We start from the raw sequence: 20463 nt of genomic DNA, 5'->3' as shown, positions 1-20463 counted from the left end.
TATTTTTGACATGAATGGTTTCCTGTATATACGGTTCTACGACTTGCTTTTTTCTATCTTAAAGTATTTTGAGCACTGTTCTCTATTGTACACACAGTTCTACTTCCTTCTTTCTAACTGCTGCATAGTATTTATTCCACGGCATGGATGTAGCCTAGAGAAAAGGTGTTTCCAATTCTTCGCTATTACAAACAATGCTGCCATTCACAACTTTTCCAAAAGCTCCTCAGATCCTCTTCCTACTGCAGAGTTAAAAGTTTCTTCCGGAAGGACCCATGTAATGAAACCCGCGAAAGCGCTAGCCAACTGCCAATCCAACAGTAACCGCTTATGCTCGGGCAACAGCTGTCATTATTTTTTCCCCTCTCAATGGAAAAGCAGCTGCCCCAGGTCCTGGTAAGGGGGGCGAAACAGACCCCAAACCAGGAACTTCGAGTCCCAGAAAACGAGGCTGTGTCTTTAAGACGCATTCGTTCCTCTGGGAGTTGTAGTTTTACTGGGAAACAGAGCCACCTTCTCCCCTCACCTCCTTTCTCGAACTGAACTCACATGCCCTTTAGGAAAGCGCTGCTCTCACCAGATCTGCGTACCCTTGTAATAAATAGCTCGGAGTTAGTTTTGGGGGGAGGAGAAGCCAGGACAGGCGGAGGGGTGAAACTACATTTCCCAGGGTGCGCCGCGAAGGGACAAGCAGCCACGCGTTAAAGAGCCCGCGGCGCCGAACGCCCAGCAGAGGCAGGTACGTCGGTCCCTGCGGGTTCCCGCTTCGCGCACCCCCTTTCCCCCGTTGTTTTTCGGCTCACGCTCTCGGGCCCGCAGGACCGAGCTGGGCCAGTGACCTCCAGGTTCTCGATAGGGAAGCGTGTGCGAGAACTCTGCTGGCGCCCCTGGGCGTCCCGTGGCTGTAGGGGGCGTCTGCAGGTCGGGCTACCGCTTGGTCTGGGTCTTTTCAGTGGGAGCTCCGGGACCTGGCCAGTTCCGTGGCACTTGAGGACGCCTGGGACAGGGAGGGATACGGGCCCCAGAGGTCCCTTACCCCTGAGCAGGTGGGGCGCTGGATGCCAGCGCTGCAGACTTGGCCTTGAGGCCGTGTCTCCTGCCTTAGTTTACCCCATCTGGGCTCACTATTACGCACAAATCTTGGTTACAGGACATTTGTATAATTTACAAAGTGATTTTACTCCCAGTCAACTTCTGTCTGCCTTTTTATTTTCCAGAAGGCAAATCAGATCCCTTCATGAGCCTGTTTTTTTTTCTTTTTTACCTTTAAAGCTCTAAAATGTAAAATCCCTACCCCAGCACTCTTCCAAAAGCATCTATGAAGAGGTTTTATTATTTTATTCTGTCCCTGGCTCCCCTTCCCTTCCAATTTTGGGGAGGGGGAAGATTGGCTGAGGACATCAAACTTGGCCTCAATAGATGAAGTGTTATTGAAAGTGGACAGAATATTGCAATGAGCTCCGTATTCTTTTCTAAGTTTTCTGTAAACGTCAGGTATGACAGGACATAGGCTGCAGGAGAGATGTCTTGTTCCTACAGGGTGGTGAAGAACAAGAATGTTGGTGTTGGACACACCTGGCCTGCGTGTACCGGCTGTGTATGACTTTGAGCAGACTCCTTCCTCTCTTAGAGCTAGTTTCCTTATCTATGTCATGTGTGTGATAAGATCCAATTCAAAGGGCTACTGAGTCACATGAGCTGATTCTGGTGTGCCATTGGTGTTGGTCCCTGAAAAAAGCACTCCCTGAGCTTTAGCCACCAGTATCATTCCACCTTTTGTGTTATCATAAAATACCCTTTTGGCTGATCTGGCGAGCCATGCTCCTTTGCCTCGCTTGATTTCCCTAAACCTTCCCTAATTTTTTTCATCTTTGGGTGCATCTTTGACCTGGAGAATATTTCAGAGGCTTCACTCCCACTGGCTTCGGGGTCAAGTTAAACTCTCCTGTTCCCTTTCCCTGCTGGAGAGAACTACCACTCACTGAGCCTCTGCTGTATGCCACATTGTTTCCATTTTATTTAATACTGGCAACAGTCCTAGGAGGTTGGTATCTTTGGCTTGCAGAGGTTAGGTAACCTGTTCAAAATCACACAGGAGGAGGCAGAGATGGGAACAGAGCCCAGAGGGCTGATTCTCAGCCTGGGACTGCTCTTTTGCCCTAAGTCTCTAGTAGGGTGCAGTCCAGATAGGCCTGCCCTCCTCCCTCTGGCCCTGATCTATCTATCACCTGTCCATGTCTCCCAGTCACTGCTGAGATCGACTGGGTTCAGATTTTCTGGGTTATTGGACCCTCCTTGGGATATTTCTTCCTTACTCCCTTTCAGCACCTTTCCTTGGGACCAAATATCATTACCACCATCACCTGAATAAGAAATGGAGTGACCCAAGTACGAGGCATGGCTGCAGCATCCGTTAGCCTCTGTAAAGTGGAGTTAATAATACTCATCCTGCAGGGGTGTTATGAGGTTGAAAAATCATAATGTCTTAACTCTGGGCCACAGTGGTGAGCTCAGTCCCAGTGGCTGTTATCATTAACATCGTCCTCATTTCATTATCACCTTGTAATTGTTTAGGCTTTATCATAATGGCTAATACACTGAGCACTTTCCATCTCTTTACTCCGTTCTTTCTTGCCTTGCTCCCATAAAGTAGGTTCAGTGTAGTGGTTAAGAGAATGGACTCTGAAGAAAAGTGTCTGGTTCAATTTGGCTGTGCTCCTTGCCCACTGTGCAAGTTACTTAATCTCTCTGTGCCTCAGTTACTTAATCTTTGAGGATAAAGATAGTACTTTCCTGACATGAAGTTAGAGGTTCTTACAGTGATTTTTTTCCTTTGAAGGTGCCAAGAGAGGAATGATAATATACTCCCATTTTGGTTCAGGTCCTTAGAGAAGCAGAGACTAAGATGGAACTAGACGTGCAAGAGATTTATTGGGGAAGAGGGAAAAAGGGAAGGGAGCTAGAGGAGACAGGAAGAGCTGTCAGGCTGCTGCCTGTGAAGGAGCACCAGAGGGAGGGAGGGAGGGAGGGAGGGAGGGAGGAAGGAAGGAAGGAAGGAAGGAAGGAAGGAAGGAAGGAAGGGTGGGAAGGATCTCTGACTGTCTTGCAGTTCTGAGACAGTTTCTATTGGGTTGATGGGGACTCCAGGAGCCAAGGTTGCCTGTCACAGGATCCCCATCTTGCAGAAATGGGTCTGTGTTCACGTCCCTGCTGCACAGAGTCATTGATTGGTTGGAAACAGTAGGTGGGAAGTGTGGCCTCCATGTGAACAAGCTGGGGGCATTTGTCAGTTATCCTCTCTGCCTCAGGAGGCCTGAGAGTGTTGGGGGTGCTGGAGATCACACAGTGAGTTTGCGGTCAAGCTGAAATCCCACGAGGCTCCTTTACTGGAAAGGCCAAATGGACATCCTGGGGAATGCCTTTTTCCTCAGGTGGCTGGCCAAGATCTCTAGCTCAGATTTCCCCTCTGGACTTCCCTCCTGGGCTTAGCAGGGAACAGAGCAATTTTGTTAGTGGTGGAGGCTCTCCCTGAAAGCTGGTGGGAGTGTGGGTGTTGCTAAGTGGTCGTGTCTGTCAGCCCCAACCATAGGCTTGATGGCAGCAGAGTATGGTGTGAGAGCTGCTGTTCTGTTGGCTCTTAGTTGGAGCGTCAGCTGCCTACTGGACACACTCTGGGCACCTCCCCATGCTGAGCTCTGGAAGTCGGAGGGAAGAAGAGGTGGGGTGGGCTGCTTTGTGGGACAGCAGCCGGACCCCTGCCAGAGGTGGATGCCAGGGTACTTTTGAGGACTTGTCTACAGATGGTTTGGGGGGCTCTGGAGTCAGATCGATTTCCCATCTGGTAGGAGAGGAATGTTGAAGGGGATAGGAGAGGGCAAAGCCATAGCTTTGGCCCACTTTCTCCTCACTTGCTCAGAGTGCCCTAGAGGAAGACGGCTATCAGGTGGGTGGCAGGCCCCTTCTGGCTTGGAGCTTCTGGGAGGGGAGGTTCCCTCTGAGGTCCCTGTAGTGGGCTCTGTTGGCACCCTGCCTTATCCTTTTGAACAGGCTGGTGCACCCCTCCCACAGCTGCTCTCTTATCCAAGGAGTTGCTGTTGGCTTCAGGAGCCTGGGCGGTTAGAACACCTCACAGCCGACAACTGAATGAGGAGGGGCAGCGCTTTGCTTTAAGATGGGACCCACTGTCAACCCCACCTTGCTCCCCTCGCTTCCTCTCCTGAGGAAATCACATGCATCTGGATTGAGAAAGTCAAAGATACACTCACACATAACCCAGCAATCCCATCCCTGGGTATGCACTGGCAGAGATGATGTCTTATGTTCACTCTAAACGTGCACACAAATGCTTGTAGCAGCTCTCTATTCATGATTCCCCAAACTTAGAAACAGCCCAGATGTCTTTCGATGGGTGGATGGAGAAACAGACCATGGACGCCAGTCCATGCAATGGGATACTGCTTGGCGAATAGAGAGAACTACTGATATGTGCAGTCAACTTGGATGAATCCCAAAGGCATCATGTTGAGTGAAAGAAGCCAACTGCAAAGATTACAGCCCTGGAGCACCTGGGTGGCTCAGTCAATTAAGCAGCTGACTCTTGATCTCAGCTCAGGTCTAGATCTCAGAGTCATGAGTTCAAGCCCCACAGTGGGCTCTGTGCTGGGTATGGAGCCTACTTAAAAAAAAAAAAAAAAAAAAAAGATTACAGCCCAACCGTAGCTATGGAGAAGTGTGGTTGTCAGGGGTGAGGCGATGGAGGGGAGTACGCCCAAAGGGATAACATGCAAGAGTTTTTTTGGGTGTGAAAAGTAGTTGTGGCCACAAGAATCTATACAGTATGGGGCCATTTTTCATTTTTTATTTTTATTTTTTTGTCTTTTGGGGTTTTTTAGAGAGGGAGGGGAGGAGCAGAGGGAGAAGGAGAGAGAATCTTAAGCAGGGGCTTGATCTCACAACCCTGAGATCATGACCTGAGCTGAAATCAAGAGTTGGACGCTTAACTGATTGAGCCACCCAAGTGCCCTGATACATGTGTTAAAATTAATAGAACTGTGTGCCAGAAGCAATCAATTTTAGGGTAAGATAATTTTTTTCAAAAGTTCACACACACCTTTATCTCTGCCTCAGGGAGCCCCTCGACTTTGGCCAGAATGGAGCAGCCCACGGGGGTCGATTGGACGGTCATCATCCTGACATGCCAGTACAAGGATAGTGTCCACGTCTTCCAGAGAGGTAGGGGACCCTCCCTTCCCACTTGGCCTCTGATGTAGAATCCCCATCATACCCTTACAGCCCCATGAGCCAGGAAGACCTGGGTTCAAGCCCAGATTCTGCTTTCTAGCCACGTGACCTCAAGACACATCGTGTCATTTCATTGAGACTCAGTTCTTTCATCTGTTAAATGGGACTGGTTGTACTTACCTTAGAGAGTTGGGTGAAGATCTAAAGAGCGACTCCATGAAAGGCTACTAAGTGTTTGCTTTGGCAGCACGTATGTGAAAATTGGAACCGCACAGAGAAGGTTAGCATGGCTTCTCTGCAGGGATGACATGCAGATCTGTGAAGCAGTCCATATTTTTTATGAATATTGAATCATGACGTTGTACAGCTGAAACGAGTAGAATGTGATATGTCACTTACACCTCAATGAAAAAGAAGCTCCTGAGTCAAAGAAGAGAAGATAGTGACTCTCAGTAGATTTGCTCTAGATGCGTCGGACCAGGGTGGGGAGGCTGGGGGCCCGGCCCAGCTTGTGTTCTGACCGCAGAGCTGGAGGTGCGCCAGAAGCGGGAGCAGATCCCGCCCGGGACGCTGTTACTGGCGGTGGAGGACCCTGAGACGCGCGTGGGCAGCGGAGGGGCCACCCTCAACGCCCTGCTGGTGGCTGCCGAGCACCTGAGTGCCCGGGCAGGCTTCACGGTGAGTGCTCGCGGCGCGCCCTCGTCCGGCACACGTCCCGCTCAGAACCGTGATGGCGGCTTCAGACAGATTGTCTCCAAGGTCACCCACCCGCTCTTTGGGCTCCATGGCCCGGCCAGTTCAGCATCTGGTATCGATTTCTGTACCTCTAGATTGGGCAGACTCATCGGGGTGGGGGGGCAGAAGGCAGGGCCCGACTTTCCAGTAGTTTTGGTACATCAGAGCCAGGATCTCAAAATTAGGCTTTCTGGCTTCTCTTGAAAACTTCCATCTTGCTCTCCTGGCCTTTCCTTCCCCCATAGCAACTGTTTGCTGGAACTGGGATAGAGCTGCTCCCTTTGTGCAAAGCACAGGGGTCAGTGTCCCCACTGGGCCCATGCTGCCCCCCCAGCCCCTTTGCTTGGCCACCTTGCTCTCCTGGCTCCTTGGCATAGGGAGTGAGGCTGGTCACAGGGACGGAGGTGGCAGTGGCAGGGGAGGCCACCACTGTGTGGTTGCCGTGGACCTAACTTACCGTGAGTCACCCAGCAAGCCCCGTGTTCTTGCCTATAGCTTCCCCTAAAACATGGGGGCAGAGGGGTGGCCCAGGTGGAGGGCCAGTAGGCTCCCTTATCCAGGAGGGGCCAGGGCTGCCCCCTGCCTGCCTGTGGCCATTGGTCCTGACCTTGTCTTTTTGTCCTTTGGTATCGAAGTGGGTTTGTGTTGGGGTGTCTCCCTGGACAAGAGGACAGTATCCTTGGGTGCCGTCTGCCCAGGCTTCTGTCCACAGGGCTCTTCCACTTTCAACAGGTGGTGACAGCTGACGTCCTACACTCGGCCCGGATCCTCATCCTGCACATGGTACGTAGAGGGCCATGCCGAAGGCCGAAACCATTGATCCTTGGGGTTAGATAGGTGTTTTATCTTTGTGTTTGTGCAAGGTGCTCATTGTGCAAATCCAGAAGAATCAGGATCAGAATTGATCCGACTGTTCAGAGGTAGGGAACAGACTGAATATAAGCAGCACATCCTCCTGGTGGGATGTTAGACAGTGATTTAAAAGTCCAGCTAACCCTATGCATTGGCCTGGGAAGAGACTTAACAGCTCTGTGACTTTGGACAAGTCACTTGACCCTTTCTTTCTAGGCCTTAGAGTCCTCATCTGTAAAATGGGGATGATAACAGTTTCTACTTCCTTTGGAAGTGCTGAGGTGATCCACCTAAATGCTAAAACAGGGCCTGGCCTGGCTCACTCGCAGCATTCAGGCAATGTGCTTTCATTGTTTACTGGGAAGAGCCAGCCACGCAAGTTTATATAAAATTAGCTCAACTTTTTAAAAAAAGACTTTATTTATTTGAGAGGGAGAGAGAAAGCACAAGTTGGGGGAGAGGAAGGCAAAGGCAGAGGGAGAAGCAGACTCCCCGCTGAACAGGGAGCCCGACATGGGACTCGATCCCAGGACCCTGGGATCATGACCTGAGCCAAAGGCAGACGCTTAACCCACTAAGCCACCCAGGCACCCCGATCTCAGCTTTTTAATTAGAAATTTTTTGTTAAACTTTCTTCAGACATTCTTATTCTTTTCTTTTCTTTCTTTCTTTCTTTCTTTTTTTTTTGTTTAGTTTTTTAAAGAGATTTATTTATTTATTAGAGAGAGAAAGAGAGAGAACATGCATGTACACACGGGTGAGGGGAGGGGCGCAGGGAGAGAGAGAATCTTTCCCTGCTTGCATGGAGCCCATGCCATGCAGGGCTTGATCTCACAACCCTGAGATCAGGACCTGAGCCAATATCAAGAGTCAGTCGCTTGAGCCACCCAGGCGCCCCTTGTTTAGATTTTTTTTTTTTAATTTTATTTATTTATGTGACAGAGAGACAGCCAGCGAGAGAGGGAACACAAGCAGGGGGAGTGGGAGAGGAAGAAGCAGGCTCATAGCGGAGGAGCCCGATGTGGGACTCGATCCCATAACACCGGGATCACGCCCTGAGCCGACGGCAGACGCTTAACGACTGCGCTACCCAGGCGCCCCTGTTTAGATTTTTTTAAAGTAATCTCGTCACCCAATGTGAGGCTCTAACTTACAGCCCCGAGATCAAGAGTTGTATGCCCTACCGCCTGAGCCAGCCAGGTGCCCTTTTAATTGGAATTTTGATTAAGATGAGTATAGATCCACATGCAAGAAATAATAGAGAAGCCTTTGCAAACTTCGCCCACATTCCCCAGGGCTAATATTTTTGAGAACTGTAGTACAACCACAGCTAGAATATTGACACTGATATAATTCCCAATCTTTCCCCCTAGTTTTACTTGTAGTTGTGTGTGTGTAAGTTCTCTTGTCTCCACCTTCTCATAATCTCATTAAAAAATTAAAGAAAAATTTGAAAGGATATAGCTCAAATGAGGGCAACGGCTATTATCCCTGAGGAATTGTTTTCTTTTTGCAGAGCTGCACTTTCTAATTTTTCACCATAATCATGTAATCGAAAACATTATAAGCAAAAATTCTGAGAGGACGCCTGGGTGGCTCAGTCGGTTAAGTGTCTGCCTTCAGCTCAGGTCGTGATCTCAGGGTCCTGGGATTGAGCCCTGCGTTGGGCTCCCTGCTCAGTGGGGAGTGTGCTTCTCCCTCTCCCTCTGCCTCTGCCCCTGATTGTGTTCTCTTTCTCTCAAATAAATCAATTAATTAAAAAAAAAAACCGAGAAAACGCATTTTACTTTAAGATTTTAAGTATCTCTACACCCAACATGGGGCTTGAGTTCACAATCCTGAGACCGAGAGTCACACGTGCCACCGACTGAGCCAGCCAGGCACCCGAGAAAACACATTTTAAAAGTCTTCTAGCTTAGTGGCTTCCTGCCTTGCCCAGCTGATAGGGTGTCCCCAGGCTCTCTGCCCTAAGGGTTCTTTCTCCTGTCCCTGCTCCCTCCCTAGGGCCGAGATTTCCCTTTTGACGACTGTGGCCGGGCCTTCACCTGCCTCCCTGTGGAGAACCTCCAGGCTCCGGTGGAGGCCGTGGTCTGCAACCTGGACTGCTTGCTGGACATCATGAGCCATCGGGTAAGGCTGGCGGCGACCACGGGCCCTCATCCCAGAGAGAGCCACACCTCTCCCACGGCCCCACTGGCTATGCAGTCTGTGCTGGTGTAGACAGGAGACGCCAGGAAGAACGGCTTTGGGGGTGTCCGGACTTAGAGCTTCAGGAAGTTAGTCTTGGCCATGCTGGTGGGGAGGTGTGGCCCTCAGAGTAGAGGGAAGGAGCGGCCTCGGCATCGCTGGTCAGGGGAGGCCCCGTTACCTCAGCAGCCAGAGTCCTCCTGGACAGGCCACATCCGGGTTGTGTGGGAGCAGAGGGAGGGCTGGGCCAGGCCACTGGATACAGGCTCTCTCTCCCCTGCAGCTGGGCCCGGGCTCCCCACCAGGTGTGTGGGTTTGCAGCACCGACATGCTGCTGTCTGTTCCTCTGAACCCAGGTGAGCCTGAGAAGCCTCGAGACTGCCTACCCTAGCCCTAGCCAGACACCCTTCTTCATTTGGTCTCTGGACCGGCCTGCTGTTCTGTTCAGAAGGGAAGCTGTGGGGAGCATGAAGCCCAGAGCCAGAGGCAGAGCTTCCCTCCCCCCACCAGGCTTCCCTCTGCCTGGCTAGAGAATGGAGACACCCCACCCTGCCCCTTCAGCCCTGCAGTGCTCTGTGGAAGAATTTTGGGAGGGGAGGTGGTGTCATTCTCCCAGAGGAATGTCCATTTGTCTTTGGAAACCATATTCCCTTTAGAGGTGTCTGGATGCCCCTGCCCTGAGCTCTTGCCTCCTTCTGGCTGGGGCCCCCTGCCTTGGGTTGGGGCCCCCAGGGAACCTCCTAACTGCCTCACTCACAGGGATCAGCTGGGACAACTTCCGGGGAGCCAGAGTGATTGCCTTTCCAGGGAGCATGGCCTATGCCCGGAACCATGGTGTTTACTTCACTGACTCCCAGGTAGTGCCCCTGGGACAGTGGTGTGTACAGCTGAACCATCTGGATTGGCCTCCTGGTCCAATGCTTGGGGAAGCCTCTCATCCTTGGCTTTCTGGCATGGTCTGGATTTGCAGCAGTTCCCCTGCCAACAGCCCTTGTGTTTACGTAGTCTTGCCAAACACGAATCGTGCACTGGCTGCGTGCTAGGTTCTGTGCTCCTGCTCGGGGCTGCGAAGACATTCAAAGCCTGCCCTCTACCGTTGGGGGGTGGGAGTCTCTGGCGCTGTGGTCCCTGGGAGCCCACTGGGACCTGCCAGACTTCGTCCTAGGTTTTCATTTGGAGAACACCTAACCATGCCCTCCTTGTTGATCCTCTCTTGCTCCATTCCCTAACTCTGTTTTCTCCCCCCACGTAGGGCTTCGTTTTGGACATTTACTACCGGGGCACCGAGGCAGAGATACAACGGTGTGCCAGGCCGGATGGGCGGGTGCCGCTGGTACGGTTGCCAGACCACACTGGAGGCTTTGGAGACCTTATAGGATAAGGAAGGGAAGGTTTGGCTTCCTGCTCAGGGCAGAGCTTCACTCCTTCCAGAAGATTCTGGGGCAGGCTAGAACTAGAATCTGAGTAAGGTCTAGAACTGGCATTCAGGGGAGCCAGTAGAGCTAGAATCTGAGGAAGGTGTGGCCTTGGAATTCAGGGTCTTGTCCCGAACCAGAAAGGCTAGAACCAGAGTGTGGGTAATTTCGGGAGTGCAGTTGGGAGGAAGTCTAGAATCTGACTTGGGGGATCCTTCTAGAATGAAAGACGAGGATAGGACTGTTGGGGTAGGGTTTGGGACTGGACCTTGAGGATGATAGGGAACTAGTTCTCATTCTCTGTCTCTAGTTCAGGAAGGCCTGAAAATTGAGGGGGGGGTGTCAGAACGTGCCTGTTGAGGGGTCCCTGAGTGGGAGTCATTCCCAAAAAGCCTGGAGCCCGGGTGCTGGAGTGGCCCAGAGACAAAGGACCCTGCCTGGTATGGCAGCCAACCTTGCCTGGCCCATCTGCATGTGCTCTTCCCGCCTCAGGCCCAAGCCTGGCCCCAGTGTCCACCCCCCCCCCCAACCTGACCCTGACTTCTCCAGGTCTCTGGGGTCGCCTTCTTCTCTGTGGAGACTGCTGAGCACCTCCTGGCCACCCATGTGAGCCCACCCTTGGATGCCTGCACCTACATGGGCCTGGACTCTGGAGCCCGGCCTGTCCAGGTGACGGGGTGTGGGCTGGGGTGCCCTGGCCTTGGATAGAGGCCCTGACACTGGCAGCCTGGTTGCATGGCCTTGGGCCTGTCCCTTTCACTCTCTGGGTCAGTGTCTCTGGGCATGGGACTGCCCGAGCTCAGCCTGGGAACCTTCCCAATAGCTATGCTTCCTACCCCTCTCCTAGCTGTCTCTCTTTTTCGACATCCTGCTCTGCATGGCCCGGAACGTGAGCAGGGAGGACTTCCTGGTGGGGCAGCCCCCGGAGATGGGGCAAGGTGACTCGGACATCGCGGGTTATCTGCAGGCTGCCCGGACTGAGCTGTGGAGGGAACTTCACGATCAGCCCCTCACCATGGGTGGGTACTGCCTCTCAGCGCTCTGGGGTGGGAAGACCACGGGAGTGAGGACCCCTAGGGTGAGGCTGCTGCCTGCCTGGCCCCCAGGCTTCTGGACCAGGCAGGCCTAGTGCATTCCAGACAGTTACCTTCTCCTAAGCCAGAACCCATAACCCTCTTCCCTTCTTCCTTTGTCTCCTTCCTGGGCTCCAGTCCCAGTGTCTCTACTTTCTAGCTGTGTGACTTGAACAGGTGGCTGAGCCTCTCTGGATCTCAGCTTCCCCATGGACACAATAGGCTCATTGGTGTGCCTGCCTTCCCAGGGCCTAAGATGTGTCTTCTGGTGTGAGGCCTGGTCTGGCTTCAGAGCTGCAGCAGGCACGGGGCTGGGGTCAGTCCTTGTATCTTTACAGCTTATGTCCCTGACGGCAGCTACAGCTACATGACCAGCTCGGCCAGTGAGTTCCTGTGCAGCCTCACGTGCCCAGGGGCTCCCAGGGCCCGGGTGGTGCACTCCCAGGCGGAGGTAAGACCTGCCTGGAGGGAGGGCCAGCGGAAGTGCCTGCTGGGGTGCCTGCGGACAGGTGGGGTGGGGCTTCAGGAAAGGGAAGGGATAGCCCGTGCTTGGAACAGATCACCTACAAGTGTAGGCGTAATTATTCTCATTATTCACATGAGGCACTGGAGGCTCAGAGAGCTTAAGTACTTGCTTCAAGCCACAGAGCCAATAGGTGGCCAGGTCTGCCTGACCGAGAAACTAGAGGAGACTCCCTCCACGCTTTCTGCCGGGTCTGCTTGGGGAGCCAGTCCCATTGGACGTGATGGGCCTGGGTCAGTGTCCTGAGCTGAGGAAGAGGGCAGGGAGAGTTCATAGGTGGCCCTCAGGATGGCAGGGGTGGGGGTAGCCGGATAGGTGGGAGAGGGCTCCTGGGAGAGCTGTCATCTGTGGGGTGGGGCGGAACCTCGGTTACTAAGTGCAGATTTGCTCTGGAAGAGGATTCAGGCAGAGCACGCCGCTGGGGGAGTGGCATGAACAGGGCGGGATGGGAGCTGGCCTGAGCTCGGGGCCAGGGCAGGTGGATCTGGCTGGCCGTCAGGCTCGGGGAGCAGCAGGAGTTCTGGCTGGGGCCTTGGATGCGGGGGGGATTGGGCAGCCCTGGGCCCGGGGCCCTCGCAACCTCCTCCCTGGCTTCACAGGAGCCGCAGCTCCTGGGCACGGGGAGCTCTGTGGTCAGCTGCCTGCTGGAAGGCCCAGTCCATCTGGGTGCTGGGAGTGTCCTGCAGCACTGCCACCTGCAGGTGAGGCCAGAGAGTGGGGCAGAGGGAGGGCAGCGTGGCAGGGACCAGGGTCCTGTGTGTGCTGGGGGGCGCTAAGGGCGGTACTAGGTAGGAAGCCTGCCTTTTCTTCTTCCAGGGCCCCGTTCACATCGGCCCCGGCTGCCTGGTGAGTGGCCTGGACACGGCCCAGTGCGAGGCCCTGCATGGCTTGGAGCTGCGTGACCTCGTCCTGCAGGGACACCACGTGCGGCTGCATGGCGCCCCCGGCCGTGTCTTCACCGTCGTTGGCCGTTTGGACAGCTGGGAGGTAGGTGTCCACCCCACCTCCCTCACCGTCCATCTTAAGGCTTTGGGGAGCCCTGAGGGTCCCAGCCCAGCTCCCACACCACTGCAAGTCTCTCTGAGCACTAGCCTGAGGGATAGGGGGTAAGGAGGGTGTGGCCAGTAGCCTCAGCAGGCCCTTCCCTCCATCCTTGTCTGCTCTGTGTGGTGGGCTGGGTGGGGATTTTTATGCCCATGTTACAGGCCAGACACTGAGGTTCAGAGAGGGTGGTGACCCACCTTGGACTGTAGAGCCAGTTCTGGTGGGATGGGCCTAGAGGCAGGATTCCGCTCCGAGTTCTGCACCTGGGCAGGAACATTGAGGGCCCAGAGCTTGACACAGCGTTGCAGGACTTCCTGTGTATGTGCCTGTCTCTTTTCCTGTTCCCTCTGGCCTTAGTGTCCCTCATCCCTTCCTGTGGCCCCGGAAGCCCTGACTGCCTCCTCCTCTTCCCTCAGAGACAGGGGACAAGAACGTATCTCAACATGTCCTGGAGTGAATTCTTCCAGAAGACAGGCATTCGGTAAGGTGGATGGCCCCGATGGACCTCCAGGGGCCGAGGCAGCCAGGGGCTCATGCCTGCCCTTGCTCCTGCCCCAGAGTAGCATCCGGCCCCGCAACCATCCCTGGGGTAGTTTAGGGTAGCCTGATTTGCCCCAGCATCGTCCTGGGCAACTCCAAATTCCTGGCTCTGCTCAGGCTTTGGGATTTTGTTCAGTGGTCTGGGAAAGGAGGCAAGGCATCTGGGCCTCCCTCTCTGAACTGTCCCTTTGGGCTGCCTCTGGAGGAGTTGGTCCTGTCCCCACGAATGAGCCAGCTCCCGGCTGACAGGCAGTCAGGGCTTGGTGACCAGGCAGGAGCCCTTACTTCCCCCTGCTAATGTGCCTTTTCCCCACATCAGAGACTGGGATCTGTGGGATCCAGACACTCCGCCTGCAGAGCGTTGCCTTCTTAGTGCCCGCCTCTTTCCCGTGCTCCACCCCTCGAGGGCCTTGGGGCCCCAGGACATGCTGTGGATGCTGGACCCCCAGGAGGATGGGGGCAAGGCCCTACGGGCCTGGCGGGCCTGTTGGCGTCTGTCCTGGGAGCAGCTGCAACCGTGCCTGGACCGGGCTGCCACGCTGGCCTCCCGCCGGGACCTGTTCTTCCGCCAGGCCCTGTGTAAGGCGAGGCATGTGCTGGAGGCCCGGCAGGACCTCAGCCTGCGCCCGCTGATCCAGGCCGCTGTCCGAGAGGGCTGTCCTGGGCCCCTGCTGGCCACGCTGGACCAGGGTGAGTGTGCTGGAAAGCCTGTCCCACCATCACCTGCCCTTCCTGCCCTCTGGGTCATCAATCTGAGGGTACTAGGGAGCCAGGAGACTTTAAAGCAGGGGAGAGGTGCAGTGGAGTGTACCTCTAACTTTGTGGGAAGTTTCATCTGTGTCAGTGGGGAGTTGGTGAGAGGCTGAGGCCTGGGGCTGAGCCTCGGGGTCATCAGCAAACTCTGCCTGTTCTGCAGTGGGTTGGGATGTGGTTGGCTCCATGAGGAGGCCCAGGCACACTGGCTAGGGCCAGCCAGGCACACGGGCTCAGCCTCACGGGCAGCACCTCATTGTGCCTATTTCAGCTGGTTTGTGGTGGGGCTGAGACTCAACGCAGGTGGTGTGACTCTGGAGCCTGAGCTCCTAACCACATGGACATCCCAGGTGAGGCATGAAGAGGCACATCTGGGATGGGGCTGATGAGAAGAACCTTTCTGGGCAGAGAAGCAAGGAACATTCATAGGCAAGGACACGTCTTGGGCAAAAGTGAAGAGGTGTAAGGGACCTGGAGTGTTTGGGGATTGCCAAGTAGTCTTCTGGGGCAGAGGGCATTGGGGGCAGGCCCCCTCCCCTACCACACTGACTCCTGGTCTCACAGTTGCAGCTGGTGCGGGAGACCCTGGTGTGGCAGCCCGGGCTCTGGCCTGTGTGGCTGATGTCCTGGGCTGCATGGCAGGGGGCCAAGGAGGCTTACGGAGTGGGCCAGCGGCCAACCCTGGGTGGATGCGGCCCTTCTCGTACCTGGAGTGTGGAGATCTGGCGGGGGGTGTGCAGGCGCTGGCCCAGGAGCGGGACAAGTGGCTGAGCAGGTGGGTGCTAATGATGTCAAAACCTTTGGAGAGGTCCCTGGCCGTCCTTGGAGGTGGAGACCCAGAGAGGTAGGGTGCCCTCCTCCCCAGGGTTACCCAGGGCAGTCAGGTCCCCAGCTTGGGGCTGCATGCCACCATCTCTCCCTTCCCTCTTGGCAGGCCAGCTTTGCTAGTGCGAGCTGCCCGCCACTACGAGGGAGCTGGGCAGATTCTGATCCGCCAGGCTGTGATGTCAGCCCAGCACTTTGTCTCCACGGAGCCAGCAGAGCTGCCAGCCCCTGGGCAGTGGGTGGTGGCCGAGTGCCCGGCTCGTGTGGATTTCTCTGGTGAGTCCCTTGTGGGGGCTGGGGGTGAGGGTAGCCACCCCAGAGCTGGGCTGGCAGCCCTTGTGACCCACTTGGTCTTGTCCAATTGCCGAAGGTGGCTGGAGCGACACGCCACCCCTTGCCTACGAGCTTGGTGGCGCAGTGCTGGGTTTGGCCGTGCGAGTGGATGGCCGCCGGCCCATTGGGGCCAGGGCACGCCGCATCCCAGAGCCCGAGCTGTGGCTGGCAGTGGGGCCTCGGCAGGACAAGATGGCCATGAAGATAGTGTGCTGGAGCCTAGATGACCTGCAGGATTACTGCCAGCCCCATGCCCCAGGTCAGGGCACTTGTGACATCTACAGGTGGGGATGGCACTCCTGGCCAGCTAAGGGATGGGGGCAGAACCTTGGAGACTCTGCAGGCCACAGAGGCCTGGCCTGAGGCTGACGCGGTCTGGTGGAGGAGCCCCGAGTCATCCTGCCTGGGTGCACATAGGCACAGGAGGTAGGGCTGGCACATTTGCCTCTGCTGGGAGACCAGAGGCCCTTTTATGGCTTAGAGATGGGGCCTACAGTACTGTTAGGCTTTTGTCCCCCAGTGAGCCCCATGCTGGGCTGGGCGGTAGTGGAGGTGGCTTGGGGTATCTGCTTCTGCCCTTGGAGATCAAATTCCTTGCTGGTTCCTCCGCAGGGGCTCTGCTGAAGGCAACCTTCATCTGTGCGGGGATCGTGCATGTCGGCTCCAAGCTTTCGCTGAGAGAGCAGCTGTTGCACACCTTCGGGGGTGGCTTCGAGCTGCACACCTGGTCTGAGCTGCCCCATGGCTCTGGTCTTGGTGAGCAGGCTCTGTCTCCCTGCTGCCTATCAGTTGCATTCGCAACCTCCTGCCTCACGTCCAATCCCCTTCCCGGCCTCTGCCCAGCAGGGGGAGTGGGTGGGGCAGGACTGGGCGGGGCAGAGCTGTTTCATGCTTGGTGTCTTCCTCTGCACCCTGCAGGCACAAGCAGCATCCTGGCAGGCGCAGCCCTGGCTGCCTTGCAGAGGGCCGCGGGCCGGGTGGTAGGCACCGAGGCCCTGATCCATGCAGTGCTGCACCTGGAACAGGTGCTCACCACAGGTATGGGACTGCCCCGGGGCAGGAGGGAGGTCATGGGCACTTTCCCAAGGCCCTCAGGGGCTCCCTGGCCTTGCAGATAGCCACATAACTGTACTACTCCTTAAAGTGGTTACAATGTCCGTCTTACACTCTGACCCTTTCTGGTTGGTTTTCATCGTGAAATGTTTCAACCTCCAAGGGCCTGATGCTTTAGGAGCACCCATTAAGTGCCAGATTCTGTGCTGCAGCTTGCATGTATCTTATTAGGTACCTGTTATACTAGGTGCTATTCCTCGTGATTCTGTCCCCACCTAGGGCTGTCCCTCAGGGTGGGGCTGGGTAGAGGTGCTTTTGCAATAGGGACAGAACTTTTAGCATGCCTTCTGGCCCCTTGCCCCTCCCGTGGGCTATGGTTATTTGTGCCCCCCACTACTGTTTGGAGGGTGTGCAGAGGGCCCACACGTGGCTGTGGTCATAATGGAATGTTACCAGCACCCTCCTCTTCCACACCACCTTGGCCCCTTGGAATCCATGCACAAGGGAGAGCGGCTGGAGGTTTATCGGACTCCAGATCCTATGGCACTCTGGTCAAGTCAGGACGCAGGGCCTCACCTTCATGATGCTGGAAGGAGGCTACTGGAAAGATGAATAGATGCCTGACTGTGGCATCTCCTCCGGCCACTCTGTAGCCCAGCCTCCTCCTTTCATTGCCGTGATTCACACCCCAGAATGGGTAGTCATTAGCAAGGGGGGGGGGGGCTTTTCACTTTCCTTCTAAGGTGTACCATTCAAATCCTTCATTTGGTGAATTGACAGCGATTTATTAAGTATCCACTCTGTGTTGGGCATTGGGGATAAAATGAGCAAAAACAGGGTCCTTGCCCTCAGAAGTCCTGTGGTCTACTGGAGACAGACCTTAATCAATAACCACTCAAACGAACATATAATTACAAGCTCTGCTGAGTGCTCTGAAAGAGAGGTGTGCCGGTAAAGAATCCTTGACATTTGAGGCCTGACACCAATTGCCATGTCTTGGCTGTAAAGTTCCAGATGCTTCCTGCCATTGGCATTTTGTACTTTAAATCCTTGCAGGCCCTTCCCCAGATATGAAAGGCCTATCTCAGGGATGTACTGTATGGTGACTAACATAATATAATAAAAAATCATTATTAAAAAAAAAAAAAAGAAAGAAAGGCCTATCTCAGAATTATCTCAAATAGTACCACTTTTATATAGCTGCAAGAGGAAGAAATCCATACCGTTCATTGCTAACTCAAGATGTGAACAAGCTCTTTCAAGTTCAGTGAGTGATGCTGAAAAGCTAATTTCTAACATCAACACCCTTTATCAGAAAAGACAGGGTGCAGGGGCCTGTTAGGCCGCAGGGAAAGTCCTATGTCATCTCTCCTGGGGGGGAGAAGTTTACTGTTAGGGCTTCCCCTTTGATGTGGTTTACCCCAATTCCATTTACAGTTAGGTCTGCAACAGAACTCGGGCCTTGTGAGTTCCAAGCTTGGCTCTGGAGTGAAACCCTTTCCCCTGGCTGGGCTTGTCCTGTTCCTAGATCTGGGGGCAGAAGTTGCACAGCTCACCTGGCCCAGCCTGAGCTGGGGGAAGCTGTCTTCCCACACTGGTCCCTGCCAGGGGTGCAGGGCTGGGAGCCGGGGCTGGGAAACAGAAGTTGAGCCAGATAGGCTCCAAAAGTGATGGGACCATGGGCTTACAGGAGGTGGCTGGCAAGACCAAGTGGGTGGCCTAATGCCTGGCATCAAGGTGGGGCGCTCCCGGGCTCAGCTGCCACTGAAGGTGGAGGTGGAAGAGATCACTGTGCCTGAGGGCTTTGTCCAGAAGCTCAATGACCACCTGCTCCTGGTGTACACTGGCAAGACCCGGCTGGCACGGAATCTGCTGCAGGTGAGCCCTGGCCCCAGGAGCAAGGACGGAGGCAGACGGCTCAGCTGGGCCCAGATCCTTACTGCCTCCCTCCTGCCCCGTCTGCAGGATGTGCTGAGGAGCTGGTATGCCCGGCTGCCTGCCGTCGTGCAGAACGCCCACAGCCTGGTGCGGCACACTGAGGAATGTGCTGAAGCCTTCCGCCAAGGTGAGGTGCTTCTTGCCTGTGTCTCAGGGCAGCAGGAGTGAGTACCTTTTTGCCTGGGGGTCTGACGCCAGGAGCCTTTGCAGGCTCGGCTCAGGCCCCACGTATGAGGCCCCTGGAGATAGAAGCCTACTGTCTTCTGTCCTCTGCAGGGTCTCACACTTAGGTGGGAGCCATATCTTAGGATAACACTTGCATCATGAGGAAGGCCTCCAGCCCCACCAAGCAGGCAGCACACTGGGGAGGAGGCTCAGCCCCATTGTTGAATTCCAGGGTCAGTAGATCAGGGTTCCATGTGTGTGACTACCGTTTACCAAATACTGGATTGGGCCCCATGCCAGCTGCTCTATGCACTTTAGTCCTCAAACAACCCTCTGTGGTGGGCTTCATCACTCCTGTTTCCAGCCAGCACTGGACCTAGCTTTTTAACCATGACACTGGTTAAGTAGTGCCTCTTGGCACCTCATTTGGTCTACAAAGGGGTGTTGAAGGAATATCCTGGCTCAGGCAGGCCACTCCCCTCTGTCCCCTCTCCAGGGAGCCTGCCTCTGCTGGGCCAGTGCCTGACCTCATACTGGGAGCAGAAGAAGCTCATGGCTCCAGGCTGTGAGCCCCTGGCTGTGCGGCGTATGATGGATGTCCTGGCCCCCCACGTGCATGGCCAGAGCCTGGCAGGGGCAGGTGGCGGGGGTTTTCTCTATCTGTTGACCAAGGAGCCGCGGCAAAAGGAGGCTCTGGAGGCTATTCTGGCCAAGACTGAGGTACCTGATGGTGTTGGGGGTGTGGTAATTGGTGGGGGATAGGAGCCCTAACCGTGGCCCACCACTAACCAGGGGCTACAGCTGCAAGTCCCCCTGACCACCTTGCAGCATGAGATTTGTGGCCTGAGACTTGCCCAGAGCCTCTGTCCTCTACACACCTCCTGTCCTTTGCTCCCAGGGCCTCGGGAACTACAGCATCCACCTGGTAGAAGTGGACACTCAGGGCCTGAGCCTGCAGCTACTAGGGGTTGAGACCTCAACCTGATGCTCCTTCCCAGAAGGCTTATCCATCTGTAAGAGGAGAAAACCTGGAGCTACAGCGGCCCCGCCTTTCCTTCCCCCATGGGAGTGTCAGCCTTCTACTCTCTATACCTCTTTGTGAACCTGCTCCCAACGGAAGCCAGCAAACGTAAGCTTGGACCCAGCCCTTTCTGGAGCTTGGTGAAACACATGGTATCTGGGAATAGGACTGTGATCTCCTGGTTGACCGTGGCCTAGGCTTGGCCTCTGCTCCATTTGGACATATGAAAGTCCTAAGCTCAGTGTCCCATGTGGCCTTTACAAATCTATAGTCCACATTGGGCCTTGGCCTCCTCACTCTCCATGAGGGCCTGGAAAAAGGATGACCAGCTTTAGCAGATGGCTGGGGTCCCTTGATAAGGCCAACCGTGAAGAGGCTCTTTGAGGTACTTCCTGTGGCCTTCCTTAGAGGTCAGGCTTTTGCCTAAGAGACTTCCTGTTCAACACTCATTCCTAGGCTGACTTGATGGGGGGAGTGGGAATAGGGGTGTGGGTCCATATTCTTGTTTGTGGCCATGAGCCAATGCGGTCTCACAGCCAGTCACTGCTAATAGAGGCCTTAACCATTAACACTACAGACTATGCCACATGACCCAGTGCTTATGGGCAATTGGTTCTCAGGACTGCAACCTTCTTGGAATAAATTTGCTCTGCCCTTCCAGGTTGTTTTCATAAAGCTCTTTTTTGTTCCTGCCAGGAGTAATTCCCACTTGCCTTGGCATTGTGGGAAATGCCCCCTGGGATGACCCAGCTTTTGGTGCTAAGG

General features: G+C 54.9%; 1 protein-coding gene and 1 non-coding gene across 2 annotated transcripts; both read left to right on the top strand.

The window, feature by feature from the left end:
- The first annotated feature begins 710 nt into the window (after positions 1-710).
- FCSK (fucose kinase) lies at positions 711-20358 on the top strand. The gene is made up of 24 exons (XM_008702353.2): positions 711-739; positions 5128-5232; positions 5768-5919; positions 6709-6759; positions 8833-8958; positions 9299-9371; positions 9775-9872; positions 10268-10348; positions 10980-11099; positions 11278-11449; positions 11842-11954; positions 12626-12727; positions 12843-13013; positions 13487-13551; positions 13930-14300; positions 14928-15138; positions 15298-15464; positions 15559-15780; positions 16134-16277; positions 16440-16559; positions 18265-18452; positions 18540-18639; positions 19174-19397; positions 19576-20358. Exons 2-24 carry the CDS (start codon positions 5151-5153, stop codon positions 19660-19662), a joined length of 3240 nt encoding a protein of 1079 aa, XP_008700575.1. The 5' UTR covers positions 711-739; positions 5128-5150; the 3' UTR covers positions 19663-20358.
- On the top strand, positions 5473-5579 carry LOC121103574. Its single transcript, XR_005835826.1, has one exon. It is a non-coding gene; the product is annotated as a U6 spliceosomal RNA (small nuclear RNA).
- Positions 20359-20463: the final 105 nt, after the last annotated feature.

Source organism: Ursus maritimus, unplaced genomic scaffold (assembly GCF_017311325.1).
Source record: "Ursus maritimus isolate PB19 unplaced genomic scaffold, ASM1731132v1 scaffold_19, whole genome shotgun sequence".
Taxonomy (NCBI): Eukaryota; Metazoa; Chordata; class Mammalia; order Carnivora; family Ursidae; genus Ursus; species Ursus maritimus.
The sequence above is the reverse complement of the archived record's forward strand: the minus strand, read 5'-3'. Positions and strand labels throughout refer to the sequence as shown.

Excerpts from the sequence above, each read along its gene's own strand:
- FCSK (XM_008702353.2), top strand. The coding sequence starts at position 5,151 with ATGGAGCAGCCCACGGGGGTCGATTGGACGGTCATCATCCTGACATGC. Across the intron at positions 8,959-9,298 it reads TGGACATCATGAGCCATCGG|CTGGGCCCGGGCTCCCCACC; the intron begins GTAAGGCTGGCG and ends TCTCCCCTGCAG. Across the intron at positions 18,640-19,173 it reads TGCTGAAGCCTTCCGCCAAG|GGAGCCTGCCTCTGCTGGGC; the intron begins GTGAGGTGCTTC and ends TCCCCTCTCCAG.